The sequence below is a fragment of the Mesoplodon mirus genome, assembly GCF_964341445.2.
Source record: "Mesoplodon mirus genome assembly, chromosome: X".
Taxonomy (NCBI): Eukaryota; Metazoa; Chordata; class Mammalia; order Artiodactyla; family Ziphiidae; genus Mesoplodon; species Mesoplodon mirus.
This window is the reverse complement of record NC_138981.1, coordinates 821263-841897: the sequence shown is the minus strand read 5'-3', so window position 1 is coordinate 841897 and position 20635 is coordinate 821263. Positions and strand designations below refer to the sequence as shown.

At 48.2% G+C, this 20635-nt stretch overlaps 1 protein-coding gene across 1 annotated transcript; it reads left to right on the top strand.

The window, feature by feature from the left end:
• Window positions 1–3038: 3038 nt before the first annotated feature.
• On the top strand, window positions 3039–17099 carry CRLF2 (cytokine receptor like factor 2; the record flags this gene model as incomplete). The annotated part of the gene is made up of 8 exons (XM_082610375.1): window positions 3039–3165; window positions 5501–5603; window positions 7667–7830; window positions 8892–9025; window positions 10922–11084; window positions 11840–11945; window positions 14265–14349; window positions 16353–17099. Coding segments are annotated over 8 exons (1149 nt in total), but the record flags the coding sequence as incomplete, so codon positions are not given.
• Between the last annotated feature and the right edge of the window lie 3536 nt (window positions 17100–20635).

Sequence of the window (20635 nt, the reverse complement as noted above, 5' to 3'; positions counted from 1 at the left end):
ACGGGTTCGTGCCCCGGCCCGGGAAGATCCCACGTGCCGCGGAGCGGCTGGGTCCGTGAGCCATGGCCGCTGAGCCTGCACGTCCGGAGCCTGTGCTCCAAAACGGGAGAGGCCACAACAGTGAGAGGCCCGCGACCCGCAAAAAAAAAAAAAAAAAAAAAAAAAAGATAAAGGAAGTGACCGGACCTTGTGGAACATTCCATGCAGTCAAGTCTTCCGGTCAGGGAAGGGACCAGTCAAACACCAGTCCAGAGGCCAGGTGTGTGAGTGAAGCTTCTAGAACATTCCCACTCAATCAATCCTCCCGTTGACAATGGATCCAGCCAACACCGAATGGAGCATCTGAGTCCCATCCAGCCTCTGAATCAGGAGACACGACAAGCTGCTGTTCATGGATGCCTCTAAGCTTTGGGGTGTTTTGTGCCACATCCATAGATCACCAAAATCATTCCCACATGCAAGGGTAGTGGGCAGAATAGAAGAACTAACAGAAGCACTGGCGTTTTCAGCTCCATTCACACCCACGTTTTATAACCTCCCTCCCCTTTGCTTTTCTCGCTTGCTGACTCACCCTGCACATCTGATACGGAGAAAAACGCACAGCACAGCATCCGCTTGTGGCTTTGAGCGCAGAGGGTGGACAGTGGTGGCCCGCGGGCTGATGTGTCATCTCCACGAGAGATGACCGTGCCTCCGGGATTCACGTGCAGTTTGTTTCCATTCTGGAATGCAGAAGGGAGGGGAGGGCTCGCCTGCTCGCTTTCTCCCCCCGCCCAGGTTTATGTGCCCGTGAAGGCAGGACCAGAGAACGTAACACCTTCCCGCTCAGTTCACCGGGGTAGCACAACCCCGGCCGTCATGCTTTTCCCACCGGGTCACCCTTCTCGGAGCGGTCCAGCGTCTCAGAGCCGTCAAAACATGGGGGGACAGCCTGTCACAGTTTTCCAGGAAGTGCTAGAGAGCACTGCGGACTCCGCACCTCTCTTTGTGCCTCTCTGGTCCTCCCAAAGGGCAAACTCCCTTTCACGTCATTGACCCGGGGAGCTGTGAGAGCCCATCTTCGGGGACCACCCGTCTCTGTTCCCATAAAATCCTAATCTCACAGGATCCCCATCCCTGCTGCAGAAGCGCCATGGTGAGGCTTGGCTTTCTTCTCCGACCTCAGAATGGCCTCCCAGGCCTTTTCTCCCCGTGTGGTCTGCCTGAGTATTTCCTTTTTTAGGTAAAATTTCTGAAACGAACAGTTCCTGCAGGGCAAGGTCCGCTCTGGAAAAGAGCTAGAAGCTCTAGCTGCCCGGGATGGCGGGAAGCAGGGAGCAGTGGGGGGAGATGAAGGGATAAGAGTTCCCCCCACAAAGGCAAGCTTGGGGATGCCTGGAGCCCTTTGGCTGTCCTGGCTGGGGGCGGGGGGATGGGGAGAGGGGAGCTCCTGGCACCTGGTGGGTGGAGACCAGGGATGCTGCACACCCCACAGGGCCCAGCACGCCCCACATCAGAGTCCTCCAGCCCCAGATGCCTGTCGTGCTGAGACTGAGAAGCCCTGACCTAGCATCAGAGACTTTCTATCAATTATCTATCTATCTATCTATCTATCTACCATCTATTGCACTATCATCTATCTACTTATCTATCATCAATCTGTCATCAATGTACAGGAGTATATATGCATGCCTGTGTCTCTCAATCTATCATCTATCACACTAAGGTGTCCACGTCATAATCCCTGGGTAGTAGACAGACTAATGTCCCCAAAGATGTCCACGTCCTAATCCCTGGCAACTGCAAATATGTCACCTTGCAGGACAAAAGACCTTTTGCAGATGTGATTAAGAATCTGGAGATGGGGCCTTCCCCAGCGGTCCAGTGGTTAAGACTCCGTGCTTTCACTGCAGGGGGCCTGGGTTCAATCCCTGGTCAGGGAACTAAGATCCTGCAAACCGCCACGGCATGGCCAAAAAAAGAATCTGGAAACGGAGTGTCCTGAGTTATCCAGGTGGGCACAAGGGCCCTTACTTGCAAGAAGGAAGCAGAAGATTCAGAGTCAGAGAAGCAGAGGTTGGTGTCACGTGGGGACATGAGCTGAGGAATGTGGGCGCCTCTAGAAGCTGGAAAGGCAAGAAGACAGATTCTCCCCTAGAGCCTCCGGAAGGAGCCAGCCCTGCTCACACCTGGACTTCAGCCCAGGGACAGCAGTGTTGGACCTCTGACCTCCAGAAGGATGCCCACGGTGGAAGCACCCCTGATCTGGGGCCAGGAAGACCCGAGTCTCAGCCTGCCCTGCAATACGCAACTGGAAGTCAATCGGCCACTGTCCGCTTCTGGGAAACTGAGTTTTTAACTCTACAGTGGAGCAATTCGTGTTTATTCCGCCCATCTTCTGCTGCCCACAGATTCTGTCAGTGGATATCTGTGAAAGGGCTTTGTAGTTTTGACATGATTTGACAAGCACAGTTATCACGGTGGGTGTTATGTTTCCTTAGAGTCACCCACTCCCGGGGGCACATTTGGGGGCAGACATGGGGGCCATAAACCGGCCGCTGAGGATCAATCCAGGCTTTGCTTCTGTGGGAAAAAGCCCGTCTACAAATCTCCCTGGTAACATCTGGGAAACGATTCTCCTTGGGATTCTGCAAGTCCCCAAACTTTGTCCTTTATAGATACCATGCTGTCCCCTGCTTGGCTTGAGGCCGTTGGGAGGGGGGCCAAGTCTCCCTGCTTCTGGGTGAGCAGCCAGGAAACCTCAGCAAGATGAGGGCTGCAGGATGGCGCTTGGACCTCGACCTCCAAACACAGGATTCTCACAACCCACCATAGTGTGAGAATCCTGGGTGTAGATCATATCTGATAATGTTTCAAGTGAGATGTATCCGTTGGGGCTGCAAAAGTGCTCGGCGGGGCTGAAAAAATGATCCTGCACTTTTTTTTTTTTTTTTTTTTTGACAAGAGTCATCTTTTAAAATAAAGCATGGCTGTTTCCTGTAGTCATTTCCCTAGTTTCTTTTCCTCATTTTAAAGACGGCGTGACCTCTGTACGATGAACCGACGCGCTGACCTTCTGCTCTCTGCTTTCTCCTCCTTCAAGCATGAGGCGTATCTTTCTGCCCTGGGCAGCCTCAGCTCTCTTCCTGCTGGGACATTTGAAGGCTTCAGAAGAAATGGAGCTGGGTAAGTCAACGCTGGCAAATGTAGCCATTTGTCTGCCTGAAATGCCCTTTCTTTGAACATCTCTGCTCTTTACTTTTTATGGTATCTTTTGCAACTGCACTGTTTTCTTTGTGAGGGTGACAAGGGCTTACACAGGTTTCTGAGTCTCCGGCAAAGCTCCATTTGCCTGTTGCAAAGGACCCACTCTTTCTTTTTTCTTTCTTTTTTTTAAAAATTTATTTATGGCTGTGTTGGGTCTTCGTTTCTGTGCGAGGGCTTTCTCTAGTTGTGGCAAGCGGGGGCCACTCTTCATTGTGGTGCGCGGGCCTCTCACTATCGCAGCCTCTCTTGTTGCAGAGCACAGGCTCCAGATGCGCAGGCTCAGTAGTTGTGGCTCACGGGCCCAGTTGCTCTGCGGCATGTGGGATCCTCCCAGACCAGGGCTCGAACTTGTGTCCCCTGCATTGGCAGGCAGATTCTCAACCACTGCGCCACCAGGGAAGCCCCAGGACCCACTCTTGACTGAGCTCAGGATTAGGTTTGAATGGAAAAAAATCAATAGAAGAGCCCTTGTCTGCAGAACTGAGAATCTGGGCTGCTTTGCTGTTCTGTCTGCCTCCAAAGAGGTGAAAGGCTTTTGTTTAAATTAATATTTACCTTCCCGTGGTGAGATCATGCCGCCACAGTGCCCCCGAGAAAGACAAGGGCTTCCCCAGTCACCCGTCGGCCCGCGGGGTCATCCTTGAATCCCATGGCTGGCCGTGCCTTCTGAGAATGATTATCAGTATCACCTTGCCCTCTGTCCTCAGAGCCTGGCTCCTGGGGCTTTTCCAGAGAATTCTTTCCAGGCTGCATGATCACCTTACAAGCTTTGTCAAAAGGCAGCAACAGGAGGGGGTGGGCGGGAGGTATCTGGTCCCGTCTTGCACTAGACAGCTTCGATTTGCTTTCCAGCTCAAGGGAGGCCCGGATGGGAGCGGTTGGTGGCACGTTCGTGACATGTAGCTTCTGAACTGTCCCCAGGCATCACCCCATGCTTGACCGTCCACGTCCGAGCTGGCCTCTCGCCTACCTGGTTTGGAAGGGTCCCTAGGGGCCTTCTTTGCTGCAGCCCTGGGCTTGCAAACTGGGTATCAAGTGGACATGGTGAGGAGGGTGAGAGAGCCTGGATGTGGGGTGTCCCCAGGGCTGGCACCCACGTAATTCCCTGGCTCTGTGCAATGCCTCGTGCTCCGTTTTCACGTGGCCGAATCCAGGACTCCATCTGCCAGCGACAGAAGGCAGAGGGAGTAGAGATTTGGCTGTGACTGGAGCTCCCCATGGCCACAGATTCCTTGAGATCCATAGCTTCCTTCTGACAGCCCCCCTATACCTGCCACCACTGCGCACGTGGAGTTTGAGTGAAGAAAGAACCCTTTAGACCAGTTCTGGATTCTGACCCACTTGAAGCACATCCGTGCGCAGAAGTAGGGGTTAAGGTTGCGGTCTTTTTGATGATGGCCATTCTGACAGGTGTGGAGCCTAAGTAACATCTAAAGCAAACATTGAAGGGCTCACTTGACCTTGAGCTTTTCCTCGACTCATCATATGTGGTGTTCTGAGTAAGACAGTGACTTTGGTGGATGGGGGACAGTGTCCAGTTCCTCTCTGTGTGCCCACAAAACATGGTGCCGCTGGACACACAGTCGGCACTCACTGTTTAGTCTTCACACTAACCGATGATCATTACCTCTTGCCAACGAGAGAAGAAAGTCAGCTGTAATCTTGCACTGACTGTTATCTCTCAGAGTGATTGAGTTTTCTCACCGACACTCATAGATCCTGCAGTTCTTTCTGACATAAGTCATGACCGGTTTGTTGGTGAAAATCTTGGTTTTCTCTGTCCCTTTAAAGCACTCTATCATTCTTGTATTATAAGTGTGAAACACATAACAGACTCTGGACACATAGTAAGAATATAAAATACCTTGTTGATAATTACAGATAGATGACATAGGTAACAGATAGATGATGATAAGATACATGATAGGTAGGTAGATAGATGATATAGATGGTAGATACATAAATAGATAGTAGATAAATAATAGCTAGATGATGATGATGATAGATACATAGATAGATAATAGAGATAGATAGATAGATAATAGAGGTAGATAGATGGATAGATAGATAGATATAGATATCATGTTGAAATGATAATATTCTGGATGTATAGGGTTAAATAAAATATATCATCAATTTTTTTTAAAAAGGTGCTATATCGTTCTTATAACATGAGTGCTGACATCATTTTACAAATTTCAAACTCTTTCCAGCATTGCCTCAAAGTCTACTCTATTTGTCTCTTTTTACCCAGGAGAAGCATTGCAGCTTCAACTCATCAACTTTAATTTCGAAACTGTGAAGGTTACATGGAATGCAAATGAATACTCTGGGACTAATTTGACATTCCTCCACAGGTACGTGCCCTGAGGAAGGGAAAACCATGCCTATGGCTAAAATATTTCCTCTTATAAGATGTCAACAGCTGGGAGGCCCAGGACGTGAATGTGTGAAGGATCAGAATGTGCAAGTGTGAATGTGTGTGCCCTCTTCAGCTCCCAGACCTCACCACAGCTGCAGCCACAGCTCCCAGACCTTCTAACGGAGTGATGACTGACTCATGCTTGAAACCACCTAGATTCTTTTTTTTAAATAGATATTTGATTCTATCTTTTTTCTTTTTTTTAATTACTTAATTAAGTTATTTTTGGCTGCGTTGGGTCTTCCTTGCTGTGCATAGGCTTTCTCTAGTTGCGGCGAGCAGGCGCTACTCTTTGTTGCGGTGCGCGGGCTTCTCATTGCGGTGGCTTCTCTTGTTGCGGAGCACGGGCTCTAGGGGTGTGGGCTTCAGTAGTTGTGGCTCGCGGGCTCTGGAGCACAGGCTCAGTAGTTGTGGCGCACGGGCTTAGTTGCTCCAGGGCCTGTGGGATCTTCCTGGACCAGGGCTCGAACCCGTGTCCCCTGCATTGGCAGGCAGATTCTTAACCACGAGGGAAGTCCCGCATCTGTTTCTTTAATCATAAAGGAGATAATTCTTGGTCTCGTCACTGCTTGGGTTTGAGATCTTAAGGATGAAGTATAAGCTGGTCACACACTGGGTCCTATAGGCTTCTTCTTAATATTGCAGGGAAGCCTCAAAGATATACCCAATCTTGGGACATCCCTATTAAAAGTGTCTCCTGGAAGGGATAGTTAGGGAGTTTGGGATTGACACGTACACACTGCTACCTTTAAAAAGGATAACCAGGGACTTCCCTGGTGGCACAATGGTTAAGAATCCGCCTGCCAATGCAAGGGACACGGGTTCGAGCCCGGGTCCGGGAAGATCCCACATGCCACAGAGCAACTAAGCCCGTGCACCACAACTACTGAGCCTGCGCTCTAGAACCTGTGAGCCACAATTACTGAGCTCGTGAGCCACAACTACTGAAGCCCATGCGCCTGGAGCCCATGCTCCACAACAAGAGAAGCCACCGCAATGAGCAGCCCACGCACCACAACGAAGAGTAGCCCCCGCTCGCCGCAAGGAGAGAAAAGCCTGCGTGCAGCAACAAAGACCCAATGCAGTCAAAAATAAATAAATAAATTTTATCTTTAAAAAAAAGGATAACCAACAAGGACCTACTGTATAGTACAGGGAACTCTGCTCAATGTTATGTGGCAGCCTGGATGGGAGGGGAGACTGGATACATGTCTATGGACGGCTGACTCACTTTGCTGTGCACCTGAAGCTATCACAACATTGTTAATCAGTTCTGCTCCAATATAACATAAAAATTCCTCCTTGAGTCAAGGGCTGGGTTACTCTGCAGGTCAGTTACTTTCCTAGGGCGGCCACAACAAAGTACCCAAGACTGGGCAGCTTAAAACAAGGAAAATTCATCCTCTCCAGTCCTGGAGACCAGACATCTGAGGTCAAGGTGTCCGAGGGCCACACTCCCTCCTGAGGCTCCAGGGGAGGGTCCTTCCCTCCTCATCCAGCTTCTGGGGGCTCCAGGCATTCCTGGGCTTGTGGCCGCGTCTCTCCCGTCTCTGCCTCTGTCTTCCCGGGGCTTCTCCTCTGTGTCTGGGTCTCTCCTCTTCTGTCTCATAGAAGGACCCTGTCATTGGATGTAGGGCCACCCTCCTCCAGGAGGACCTCATCTCAGACCCCTCACTTCATCACATCTGCAAAGATCCTATTTCCTAATGAGGTCATGTTCCCACGTTCTGGGGTTAGTACTGATCCACAGACATGCCATTTGGAGGGCCACAATTCAAGCCCTACATTCAAGGAGTGTAAACATTTGTAAACATTTGAGAGAGGGCTACTTTTCTGTTCCGACAGGTCTTGCTGTAGTTGTAAGGGGAGGGGGTCATTGAAGCGAGTGACGTGGTACCAAATCTGAGTCAGTGACAGAGTCATGGAGCAAAGGAACGGCCCTTAAGATGTTATTTTTAAGATGCTACATAGCTGAATTTTTCTCTTTTTAAATCACAGGTTAAACAGCAATGAGGCATACAGACCATGCTCCAAGTATACCCTTCAACAAGGTTACACTGCCGGGTGCCTCTTGGAAGTAGAAAAAGATGAAGTTCTACAGTTTTCCATCAGGAATGGAACACACACTCTTCTCAGCAAGAGTCTATGGATTAGCAGTTACTGTACGTGCTTTAGTACCTTGAGGGTTGACTGTCCATTTTGGATTAGGATACATCATACAAAGGTAGTGAAACCCTCTCTCCAAAGATTCATGTTTTGGTCTGGATTTCTGTGAGGCAGTGTTTCTTTTTTTCCCTCCCTTTTTTGAGGGATAGGATGTCACAGGTGCATCTCAGAATACCATGAGAGAAAAAAAAATTCTTCTCTCTCTGTATAAAAGAGAGATATTAAACTAATTAGGTTTATTGGATATCTTAATTTACATGGGAGGTATTATCAAATAAAAACGAATACTAAACTTAAAAAAAAAAAAAAGAATCCCATGAGAGCTATGGACCCCCTACTGAAAACAATCCCTCATAGACATTGTATAAGTCTCCTCGGGCTGCCATAAAAAACTATCAGAAATTGGGTAGCTTAAAATAAACGTTATCTCCCAGTTCTGGACACCAGAATTTCCACAGTCGAGATGTGGGTAGGCTTGGTTCCTTCTGGAAGTTCTGAGGGAGAATCTGCTCCAAGCCTCTCCCTGAACTCCTGGGAGCTGCTTGTAACCCTGGGCATCCCTGGGCTTGGGGCCGCCTCCCTCCCGTCTCTGCATCCATCTTCTTGTGGCTTCTCCTCTGTGTCTGTGTCTCTTCTCTTCGGATAAGCACATCCCATATTGGATTAGGGCTCACGCTACTCCAGGGCGACCTCATCTTATCTTAAACAATTACACCTGTAATGATCCTCTTTCCAAAGATTCTGAGGTGCTAGGGTCCAGGACTTCAAAGTAGCTTTTCCTGGTGGGACACAATTCATCCCATAACAGATACAGAAAAGTTTTTCAAGCAATTTCAGAGAGCTCCTTCCACGAGACACCTAAGGGTCCTTGGAGAGCTGGCTAAAAGTTCTATTGTCAATGTACTAAAGACAAGGAAGCCCCAAATCTCATAAGGTATTAGAGGAAGGATTGGAACAGAGGAAAGTGAATCCAAGCCCAGTTACCACTGTAATTTTAGACATGTGGAATGTTTATCTTTGTAGAGGTGTTAGTCATTGTGCTCTTTCTCCTTCTTAGTGAAACCCAGATCCCTGAGTGATCTGAGCTTCCAGTGGCATCAGGGAGCAGTGACAGTGACTTGCTCTGACCTGTGGTACAAAGATCTCGTGTATGAAATCCAGCACAAGAGCACCTTTGACACTGAGTGGCAGGTGAGGGCAGGGACGTCTTCTCAGGCCAGGTGTATGTAAGTATCCCCAAGATGCGAACGGTGGAGAAAGATGGAGAGACACAGAGACAAAGATATTGAGATTTATTTTAAGGACTTGGTCATGTGATTGTGGAGCCCGGTGTATGTGACAGAAGCAGGGGGCACTCATCCAAAAAGGGAAAAGACGGACAAATGGCTGGAATCAGTAGAATAGAATCACGGCTCATCAAAGAAATATACATTAAAATAGAGGGATACTCGGCTTCCCTGGTGGCGCAGTGGTTAAGAATCTGCCTGCCAATGCAGGGGACACGGGATCGAGCCCTGGTCAGGGAAGATCCTACATGCTGCAGAGCAGCTAAGCCCGGGAGCCACAACTACTGAGCCCACGTGCCGCAACTACTGAAGCCCGCGTGCCTAGAGCCCGTGCTCTGCAACAAGAGAAGCCACCGCAATGAGAAGCCCGCCCACCGCAACAAAGAGTAGCCCCCGCTCACCGCAACTAGAGAAAGCCCGTGCGCAGCAACGAAGACCCAACACAGCCAAAAATAAATAATATAAATAAATTAAAATTTAAAAAAAAATAGAGGGATACTGGAGTTCTCCTAAATAGCTGGTCATAAAATGTGATCATTCTTAATGATGTTGAACATCAGGAAACTTTAAGACCTCCGTCATGGTCCTTGTTCTGATCAATTAATTCCCTTTGCAGAAATCAATCCTCAGGGAATAATTCAAAATGTGGCTGAGGCTGTATGCACAAAGACATCTATCAAAGCATTATCTAAAATAAACACATGGATTTAGGGACCACCTATGTGGCATACAGCAGGAGAATAGTCAAACAAATTATGGTACATTTATAATAAAATATTTAAGAGCCATCAAAAGGTATTTTAAAGAATATTTAGTGATAAGAAGCAATGCGTACATTAAATATTGTGTTCAAGGAACACCATACCCCCGGAAGGAGAGAAATGATATCAATTTGTTAATGGTGATTGTATTTTGGAGCTAGAATAAAGACAGGTTTTAAGTGTCTTATTTTGCCTTTGTGTGTGTGTGTGTGTGTTTTCTAAAGTCTCAAATGTAAGCATGCATTACTTTTCTTTATTTTTAAATTAATTAATTAATTAATTTTTTGGCTGTGTTGGGTCTTTTTGCTGCGTCCGGGCTTTCTCTAGTTGCAGTAAGCAGAGGCTACTCTTTGTTGTGGTGCACGGGCTTCTCATTGCAGTGGCTTCTCTTGTTGTGGAGCACGGGCTCTAGGCACACGGTCTTCAGTAGTTGTGGCACGCGGGCTCAGTAGTTGTGGCTCGCAGGCTCTAGAGCACAGGCTCAGTAGCTGTGGTGCATGGGCTTAGTTGCTCCATGGCATGGGGGATCTTCCCAGACCAGGGCTCGAACCCATGTCCCCTGCATTGGCAGGCAGATTCTTAACCACTGCACCACCAGGGAAGCCACAGCATACATTACTTTTATATTCATAAAAAAAGTTACTTGGGAAATATAGCCAATATTTTATAATAACTGTAAATGAAGTATAACCCTTAAAAATTGTGAACCACTATATTGTACACCCATAACATATAATACTGTACAGCAACTATACTTCTATTTTTAAAAATTACATTTTTTTAAAAGAAAAAACTTAGTAATTCTTCAAAAGTGTCTGCCATCATGTTTGTCATAACGAATTTTTTTTCCTTTTTGGAGAGAGGTGTAGAGGTGCTTCCACATTTGTTTTTGCTGTTGTTTGGAGGATAAAGTTCTAGGCAGAGAGAGGAAGTGAAACAAGAGAGGGAAATCCTGCAAGGAGGAATCTTGTGTGAATCCCTGGTAGAAGATGAAAAAGTCTGGGTCAATCATGGGTCATCGTGTCTGTTTTTCCCACTAGTCCAAGGAGGCAAAAACCTGCAATGTCACGCTCGACAGTTTGGATGCTGAGAAGTGTTATTTCTTTCGGGCCAGAGTGAAAACGCTGGAACCCAGCTACGGCTCTGACACATACCCAAGTGACTGGTCAGAAGTGATACACCAGCAGGGTGGCAAGCTAACAGGTAATGTCACGCAGCTTCGCTGCACAACATGGTCTGGCACCCTACGTTGGGGGGAGGGTGGAATGGGGCACCTGAAAACACGGATGACCCCAAGTCCTGCTCCAGAGGTCACAGTGGAAGCAATTCCTCTTCTGGATTCCATCATTATTGGACTAATTTTCATTTTTATTTCATAGCAAGAATAATGTGTCATTTATGAATGTGATTCCATGGATATAGGTATAGATGCATAGAGAGATCTATAGATAAATAGGTGATAGATGGATAGATTGATAGATGATAGATGATGATAGATAGATGACAGATATAAATAGATGATAGATAGATGACAGATATAGATAGATGGATAGACATGGATGGTAGGTAATAGATAGATAGTTAGCTAGATAGATGGATAGGTAAGTAGTCAGATATATATCATAGATAGATAAGTAGATAGATAGGTAGGTAGGTAAATAGATGATAGATAGATAGATAGATGATAGATAGATGATAGATATAGATAGACCAAAGCAAGCCCTGATATCCTCAAATACCCCTGGCAGTGAGTTAAATCTACACTCCCTCCTTCCTGATGTTTGCCTGTCCAGTGTCACCATCTCTCTTTCCAGGATATTTCACACCAAAATCAAGATTTGCTGACCCTGACATTTATAAAGGAAAAAAAAAATGGGGGTGGCAGGGTTTGGAGTGTGATCTAGTATTATGTTGAAATTATCTTGATAACGTACAGCCCTCATTCTGTTTTGCTTTAGATTTGTGCCAGGAAAACAGCCTTTTCCCCAATTTTATTTTAATTGCTGTCATGGTCACCTTCCTGATAGCCTCCCTTCTCCTTCTGCCTTTATGGAAACTACGGAGGTAAGGATGACCCTGCCAGAATCCTCAGACACATGGGCTTTGGTTCCAATATGTCCATGAATTTGGGGAAAAAAAAAAAGAATTGTCTGCTATGATTATTTAGCTGAATATCACTTTCTCTATAACACACACTTTGCCAGTGGTATATGACAAGAAAACTGAGAGGGAAATAATGCCAAAGGTGCAGAGATATCTGCAGAATTCATTGACAAATATTCTCTTGGGGACAGTAGGATATAAGAATGCTCATTCCTATGGGAGCGTTACCTTGCTTCAAACACACGCCCCATTGAGCTGTGTCCTCCTGTCATGTTACAAAGGCAGGTACTTAAAACACCTTTTAATTTTTATTGAGATTTATTAAATGAGACAATTTGGTGAGTGACGTGAGAAGAACTGGACAAGAAGAAAGCTTGTCTGGTTTGTAAATCCATTTACAAATACAACAAAACAATATTCTTTGAGACCATAGAAAGCATTTCAAAAATATGATATTAAATATTTCTCCCCATTAACCTTCTGTGCAATACTTTAACAACCGCTATTTCCATCTTTCTTTAAACATACTTGCGCCCGGGCCTTTTACTTCTTGATGATGTTTGAAGGCACTGATGCCCAGGCCCGTGGGTGTCATCTTTGTTTCTTAGGATGAGGTTTCCATAGCAACGACTGGAGTGATGCATAGAGAAACATGGACCGCCATTCTGGACCACTCAGGCTGGGTCTGAGCTAGGCTAAGTTAGACAATTTCAAGGACGTCCCATCATGGTTGGATACAGTATGGAGCAGCTTCCCTTGATTCTTGCAAATCGCCCCATTTTTTCTTCAGTCTGCTCTTCTCTCTTTGACCAGCTCAAACAGATGCCTGCAATATGGTTCTCTGCAAGAGAGTAGATGAAGCAATCAGATAAGCTTGTTGACAGGTGACATGTCTGATGTTTTTAAGACAAAACTGAAATCACCCCTGAGGGAATTGGAGGGGTACACTTCTTGGAAAAAACGAACACTTGTCCTGTCTTCAAGGAAGTCCCTATTCTCGACGAGTGGTGAAATCAACAGTATTATTTTCCTGGGGCTGCCATAACAAACCACCCCAGACTGGGGGGGCTCAAACAACAGACATGTATTTCTCCCAGTCCTGGAGGCTTGAATCTGAGGTCCAGGTGTCAGCAGGGCTGGTTCCTCCTGAGGCCTCTCTCCTGGGTGTGTAGACGGCCCTCTCCTCCCTGTGTCCTCACACGGTCATCCCTCTGTGTGCATCTGTGTACGAATCTCTTCTTTTAAGGACACCAGTCACATAGGGTTAGCATCTTATTAGATGAGAACCTCTTAGGTTCTGTATCTGGGGGCCTGCGAATTAAACTGACCAAAGACAGAGTAACATAAGAAAATGCATGTTTCTTTACCGATGTAATATTTTCAAGCACATGGAGATTCGTAGAAAGGAAGTGAACACCTAACAAGGCAGTTAATTCGGGGGCTTCTATACCATTTTAACAAAAGGTAATAATTTGTGGAGAAGTGGAAAAGGAAGACAAAGGAAAAGGGAGTTTGGATGTGGGTAAATTGTAGGAGGGTGACTAAGAAATGTGTGGGGGAAACTACAGGCAGATAAAGGTTGTCTATGTGGAAGCATCTTGGTGCCATCTCAGTGATGTGACTCATTGTCCATGTCCCGGTAAAGGGGGGGGGCACCTTTACAAATGGAATTTTTTTTTTTTGTAAAGAGGGAAATTTGTGCTCTGCTTTTAGGTGGATGGGGGAGGGCAGAGGGCTTCTCCTGTCTCTGCTGTTTCTCAAGTGCCTTCACCTCCAAATACACAATATCCCCAAGTGGCATATTTTCGGGGTGGTGTATCCTGATCACCTTCATACCCCATGTCTATGACCTCATTTCACCTTAATTACCTCCTAAGAAGTACAACCTCCAGATATGGTCAGATTGAGGGGTTAGGGTTTCAAGCTATGAATTTGGGGAGGTGGGGACACAATTCAGTCCATAATGTCAACAGAAATAGTGATTCCTAGGTAATAAGAATTGCTCTTTTGCAGAGATGGGCACCATGACCCTAATATCACATTCCTGGTGAGGGCTTGACGTGGATGCTGGGAGCAGGGTACCTGAGGGGGTAGGAGTGGGGCACATGTTTTGAAATTGGGGACGCGGTTCTGCCAAGGTGTGCAGCCTCTGGGGTCAAAATCTGCAGCCATCCTGGCCCCCTCATGGTGGGGCGGTGGGTGGGGTCTGTCCGCCTGGACGTCCACAGCCCTGCTCAGGGGCGCCCGCCTGTCTGACCAGACTCTCTATGCCCATTTCAGGGTTAAGAAGGTTCTTATGCCCAGCGTGCCGGATCCCAGATTCACCTTCTCTGGGCTCTTTGAGTCTCACCAAGGTAACTTCCAGGTAAGCGCCATCTCTTTGGGCATGAAAAACAGGCTTGCTTTGTGCTGTCCTAATATCTCCCCTATGCACCATTTAAAAACCCGCTTTTATTCCAGCGGCCTCTTTAAATGCCTGTGAGCCTTTTTGCATTTGAAAGCAGCAGCATGTTCTTTTCTCTTTTGGTCTTAGAAAGTAGATCCAAGGGCCTCCGAGGGTGGCTTCTCTTGAAATCAGCCCCAGAGATCAGGGGCCCCCACTACGGGATTTTCCAGCCTAATTGCTTTCTGATCTTGTCAGGAAGTTGTGTTCTTAATCTGTTCCCCCCACAGGGCTGACAGCAAAACCTACACTTCCTTTTTCAAACTTTATGGTTGTTATTTCATTCACATGATAAATGCTTAAAGGGGGGCTGAGGAGGAGTTGGGAGGAATGAGAGAGAGGGGATCAGCACCCCTGTCCCCAGGAGATTGCCAGGCAGTGGACACCCAGGCGTAGATTTTATAGGATCATGGGATCAGAGTTATGCCAGTTCCCTGCGGTTGCCACAAACTGCGGGGTTCAAAACATCACACATTCATCCTCCTCCATCCTGGAGACAAGACATCTGAGATCAAGGTGTCCCAGGGCTGAGCTCCCTCCAGAGGTTCCAGGGGAGGGTCCCTCCTGCCTCTTCCAGCTTCTGGGGGCTCCAGGCGTCCCTGGGCTTGTGGCTGCATCCCTCCTGTCTCTGCCTCCGTCTTCACGTGGCTTCTCCCCTGTGTCTGGGTCTCTCCTCTTCTGTGTCTTAGAAGGACCCTGTCATTGGATGTAGGGCCACCCTCCTCCAGGAGGACCTCATCTCAGACCCTTCACTACATCACGTCTGCAGAGACCCCATTTCCAAATAAGGTCCCGTTCCCAGGTTCTGAGGGTTAGCACTTGGGCATATCTTTATTTTGGAAGGGATGCACTATTTAACCTTCCACAGGAGCAAGGTGAATTTTAAAACTACGTAGGTGTAGGAGAGGGGAAAAAAATGGAAAGAAAACCCCCAAAACATTCCTCTATCCTGTTAAGTTTTGTCCCTGATACCTGCAAATTAAATGGACAAAAAAAAAAAAAAGATTAAGAAAAGGTTTATTTTGTATGCACGTGAAAACCCCCAAGAAGTAGTTACAGACCTGGAGGGTGATGTGCCATTTTAACAAAGGGTGATAGAGTGTGGAGGAGAGACCAGGTAAAAGAAAAGGGGTTGGGGACTTGTGGGTGGCAGGCAAGATATGAGAAGGTGACTAGGAAATGCATGAGAAATAAGGGTTCTTTAGTAAGATTTTATGCAGACTCAAGTTCTCCCAGGTGATAAGTGTTGTCTCTGGAGTTGGAAGGGTCAGGGTGACCGTTTACAAATGTACATTTCCTTTCCAAAAGGGAGATTCATGCCCTGCTTCTAGGGAAGATAAACGGAGAGCAGAGAATCCTCTCCGTAGTGGTTCATTCTCCATTGCCTGCAGCTGAAAATAATCCTTGTGCCAAAGCGGCATATTTAGGGGTGTCCCAGTTCCTTTCAAGGGAGAAGAGAGGGGGGTTACAGCAGAGTTTAGGACAGGAAATCTGAAGTTTTTCAATACTTGGGGGCTAGAAAAAGAGATGGGGGAGGCTGGGCCAGGGAAGGGAGATGTTATAGGGATCAGAGGAGTCACCTGGTGGAGGACAGTCCCGTGGAGCACCCTATTCCAGATGTGCCCCCGGCTAGCTTCAGGAAATCCCAGGGCACTTGTTAGAATTCAGCATCTGGGCCCCCTGGACCTGCTGAGTGATAATCCTCCTTCTGAAAAGTCACCCCCATCTCAGAGAACATACCTGCAGGGTGGGGGAGGGTGAGGAATCTGTGTTTCCTGTTTTGGGTTCTGGAAAAGCCCCTCAGGCAGTCCTCATGTGTGAGGAGTGACCACAGGCCAGTCGCTTTGAGGGTCCCGGGGATGCACGGGCCCCGAGGGGAGGGGTTTGTTGCACGGAGCCTGAGTCACAATGTTTCATCATGGCAGGAGTGGATCAAGGACACGCAGAACGTGGCTCACTTGAATAAGATGGAAGACGGAGAGCAGGAGTCCATCCCGGAAGAGGCTGTGGTGGTCCAGCTGGCCGAGATGCCCAAGACAGCGGTGACGAGCCCTGTGTACTGGCAGACAGAGGAGGAAGAGGCCACTGGGGAGCCCGACCAGCTCCCTCGCCAGTCCCCCCAGGGCGGAGAGGTGGTCTCTCTCGGGGATTTTATGTTTGTGATGAGTGACAACTCATATATGATGTTCTGAGGGGGTGCAAACTCAAAAGCCAATATCAAAATCTACGTTGACATTGTAGGACCCAGGACAACATCTCAGGGACTAAAAACCACTGTGAAGGGGACTCCCCAGAGCTGAGGATGCTGGTGTCTGGGGCCACCCAACACCCCCACCATCCAACCAATGCATCTCATCCATGTCGGTATCCAAGGGCTTGAATGCGGATCCCCTATAGGTGGCAGACCGTTGGTTGGGCTTTTTCTTGCTCTCACCTGGCACGTTGTCACAGTTCACTTAAATTGTAAGGAAGGACAGCCAGCAGCCTGAGACCACCTTCCTTCGCACGTGCCCACCCAGTCCCACCCTTACGCCATTACTACTCGCACCTGAGTGGTTCCTCAGATCTTTTGCTACGCGGCACATGTACCCAGCAGGTGAGGCACGGCACCCCCAGGTACAAAAGGAATTCTGCGTTACCAACAAAAACCAGCCACCCGGCTCTTGCTCCAAAAGGGAAAAACCCTGTTTGCAACCATTGAGGCATTTTATTAAGCAGACTCTGTTTTAATTCCTGAGTCCACACTCAGGACATCATTCCTAAGAGATATTTGAATGTAAAAACCCTGCATGAACATTTGAAACATTCCCCGCTGAGTGTGCATTATTATTATTTTTTATATTGAAATAAAAAGAAAAAAAAAGAGTTGGCTTGAGAACTACGGTGAGATGTAAACAGCTTGCTGATATTTGTGGACAATGTTAGTTTGATGCCGTCAAGCTTCACGTACAGGATGTGTCTAGATTTCTAGATTATTGAGATCTAGTTGTTTTTTTCTTTGTTTTTTTTCAGACTGGCACTGAGTTTATCTTGTCTCTCTCTGCAGGGTGCAGTAAATAAACTTGATCAGATATACCTGGAGTCGTCTCTGTGTGTGTGTGTGTGTGGGTGTGAGTGTGTGTGTGTGTGTGTGTGTGAGTGTGTGTGTGTGTGTGTGTGTGGTGTTGGGGATTTATAATTGAACAAAATCTCTCCCCACCCCAGAAAATTCCTCCACAAAGATAGAAATGGAAAGAAAACACTTTTATTAGTGAACAAACACCAAGCCAGAATACAACACACATCCCAGGCAGCCCGCTAAGGGTTTGCAAACATAGAAGGACTCTCTCTGTTTTTGAGCTCAGCAACCCGTTCCCCCTGCATTCTCATGACAACATTGCTAATTGTCTCCTCTCTGTAGGATGTAGGTGTTGCAATTTGGGGCCAGGTTTCCAGCTGCAGTAAGGCCACTCTCTTCCGTGGAAGCTGGGAGGTGGGCATTATGTGATTGTTCCCGTTTGGGAAGGTCATTTCTGGGTCAGAGCTGTGGTGCAGGGTTGGAAGTGGGAGAGCAGGAACCCCAGAAGTCACCTTTCCCCGAGGAAGATTTCAGGGTGGGCTGCACGCCTGGACCTGGGACCTTGTTTCTGGGCTGCGAGAGGGTTTTATTTATTTATCTTTTTAAAGTAATTAATTAATTTATGTTTGGCTGTGTTGGGTCTTCGTTGCTGCGTGCAGGCTTTCTCTAGTTGCGGTGAGCGGGGGCTACTCTTCATTGCGGTGCGCAGGCTTCTCATTGCCGTGGCTTCTTTTGTTGCGGAGCACGGGCTCTAGGAGCACTGGCTTCAGTAGGTGTGCCACATGGGCTCAGTAGTTGTGGCCCGCGGGCTCTAGAGCACAGGCTCAGTAGTTGTGGCGCACAGGCTTAGTTGCTCTGCGGCCTGTGGGATCTTTCCGGACCAGGGCTCAAACCCATGTCCCCTGCATTGGCAGGCGGATTCCCAACCACTGCACCACCAGGGAAGCCCCACCCTGGAGGTTTTAATTGTATCTCCACCATTGAATCTTTCGTGTCCTGGTCCATGTTTCATTTCTCCAGAGTCCTTGAGTTGGGAATCATGCAGTGTTTCTCTTCTCCTCACTCACTGGAGTGAAAAGAGGGGGTCTCACACACTGGAGCCCCCCGGAAGCCTTGTGTCTCCCTGCCCAGAGGTTCTGATTCAGCAGGTGCCTCTGCAGTCAGAGCAGCTGCGTTTCTACAAGCTCCCCCAGGAGTGGTTAGAGGGGAGCTGACCTGGCCGGCGTGTGCACCACACTCTGAGAAGGAGGATGTACAGCAAGATGCCCACTGAATCCTGGAAGACAGAGGAGGGCTAGTCTGAGCTGCTTGGACGCTTAGGCCCCCTTCTTGGGAGCAAGGGGCCAGCACTGACTAGGGAGGCAGCCCTCCGTCTCCCGGGGACCTGAGGCTGCAGACGATCCTCCCCTGGGGTCACAGAGCTGAGATGTGTGGTCATCTGGAATCCGCTTCCTGTATGTTCCAGGTGGGCACAAGGCCCTCTGCTTCACACCAGGCTTTTCTGGGGGAAGTGTGTGGAGATTTCCAGAATCTAGTCCCATCAACGGGGTAAGCATTACTTGCCCCGTGCGTCCCTAACATTTAGCTGAAGTGTGGCCAGTCTGGTGGGGCTGATCCTTTACCCTGAGGGGTCTGCGCTAACCCCGGGGAACTCAGGGTCACCAAGGATGCTGGGATACCGCCTGCTGTCCACAATGAATCGGAGAAGCTCTCCGTGTGGAAGCCACACCCCCCTGGTGTGAGAAGCGTTGTGAGCACAGAAACAAGTGTTTTCTCTGGGGGAGGCTCAGAGAATGGCACCTCCATCCTCCACTTCCAGGGGATGGAGAAACCTCCGCCCACACTCTGAGCAAATTGTGAGACGTTTCTTTCTCTGCAGCACAAATGTATCTCATGCATTGCCTTTCCCAGGAGGGCAGAAATACAATAGTGCGTCATTTTGTATCATTTTTTTAAAGAACAGAAATAGACCCACCCATAGACATAGAAAACAAATTTAGGCTTACCAGAGGGGGAAGGTGGGAAGGGATAAATTAGGAGTTTGGGAATAACAGAGAGGTACTACGATATATAAAATAGACACACAACAAGGTCCTACTGTATAGCACAGAGAAATATACTCAGTATCTTGTAATAACGTATAACGGAAAAGAATCTGGAAAAAATGTCACTGAATCACTATGCTGTACCCCTGAACCTAACACATTGTAAATCAACCATAGTTCAATTAAAAAAATAGCGTGTCCTATTCAGTTCTGAGTAGGTACAGTTTTGGCGGTTCATTTGGGAAGATCCCATGGGTCTTCCTTTCTTGCCCCTTTGCACAGGGCAGGTGACAAAGCTCCCTGGCTGGGGTTTCGGGGCCTCCTGGTCCAGCAGAGAGCAGTGCGCTCTCCTGTGGGTTTCCACACTGGCACCCGTGGGCTTGTCCAAGGTTGCAGCTGGTCCTGGCTGTGGTTGCCCTTCCATGCGGACACCTGCGGCTGTGGCCATGCTGCAGTCCTGTCTGTGGGCGCTGGGTACTCCTGGTGCTGCGGCAGAGCCCAGCCCTGCATCATGCCCTGGGCATCCACATCCCTCAGCTGGGGTCTGCGCCCCCCTGCGGGATGAAGGAACAGTGTCCGCTTTCCCCGGTGCTTCTGGGCCACCCGCGGAGGCTGCTTTGGGCTCTGTCTGCCCCCTGGCCATCTGGAGACACTCCTGCCTGCTGCACTCCAGGGGTGGGGAACCTCAGGACTGTGGGCTCCCAGAGGTCACAGCTAAGAACCCCGGCGAACGCCCCTCCTCTCAGCTCCCCCAGACAAAGGTGCCAGCTGATGCCAGCCCACCAGTGGTCATGACGAGCCTCAGGGACACAAATCTCTAAACTCATGGGGAGAAGCTGTGAATGATTCTGTCCATGGGAAAAAAACACAACCTAAAAGTTGAGAGTTATGTTTTAGTCGGGGCATTCCTGAGGACTCAAGCCTGGGATACAGCTTTCCAGATGGCTCTGAGGGACAGTTTCAAAGAGGTCGGGGAGGAGCCTGGAAGCAGAATCTCTTGTATCCTATCACCCATGAAGCGAGGAGTGTCAGATGCTGTCTGTGGGTGCTTCTGTGATACAGGGCAAATAATTTGGTTTTTAATAGAAAAAAACAAAAACAAAAA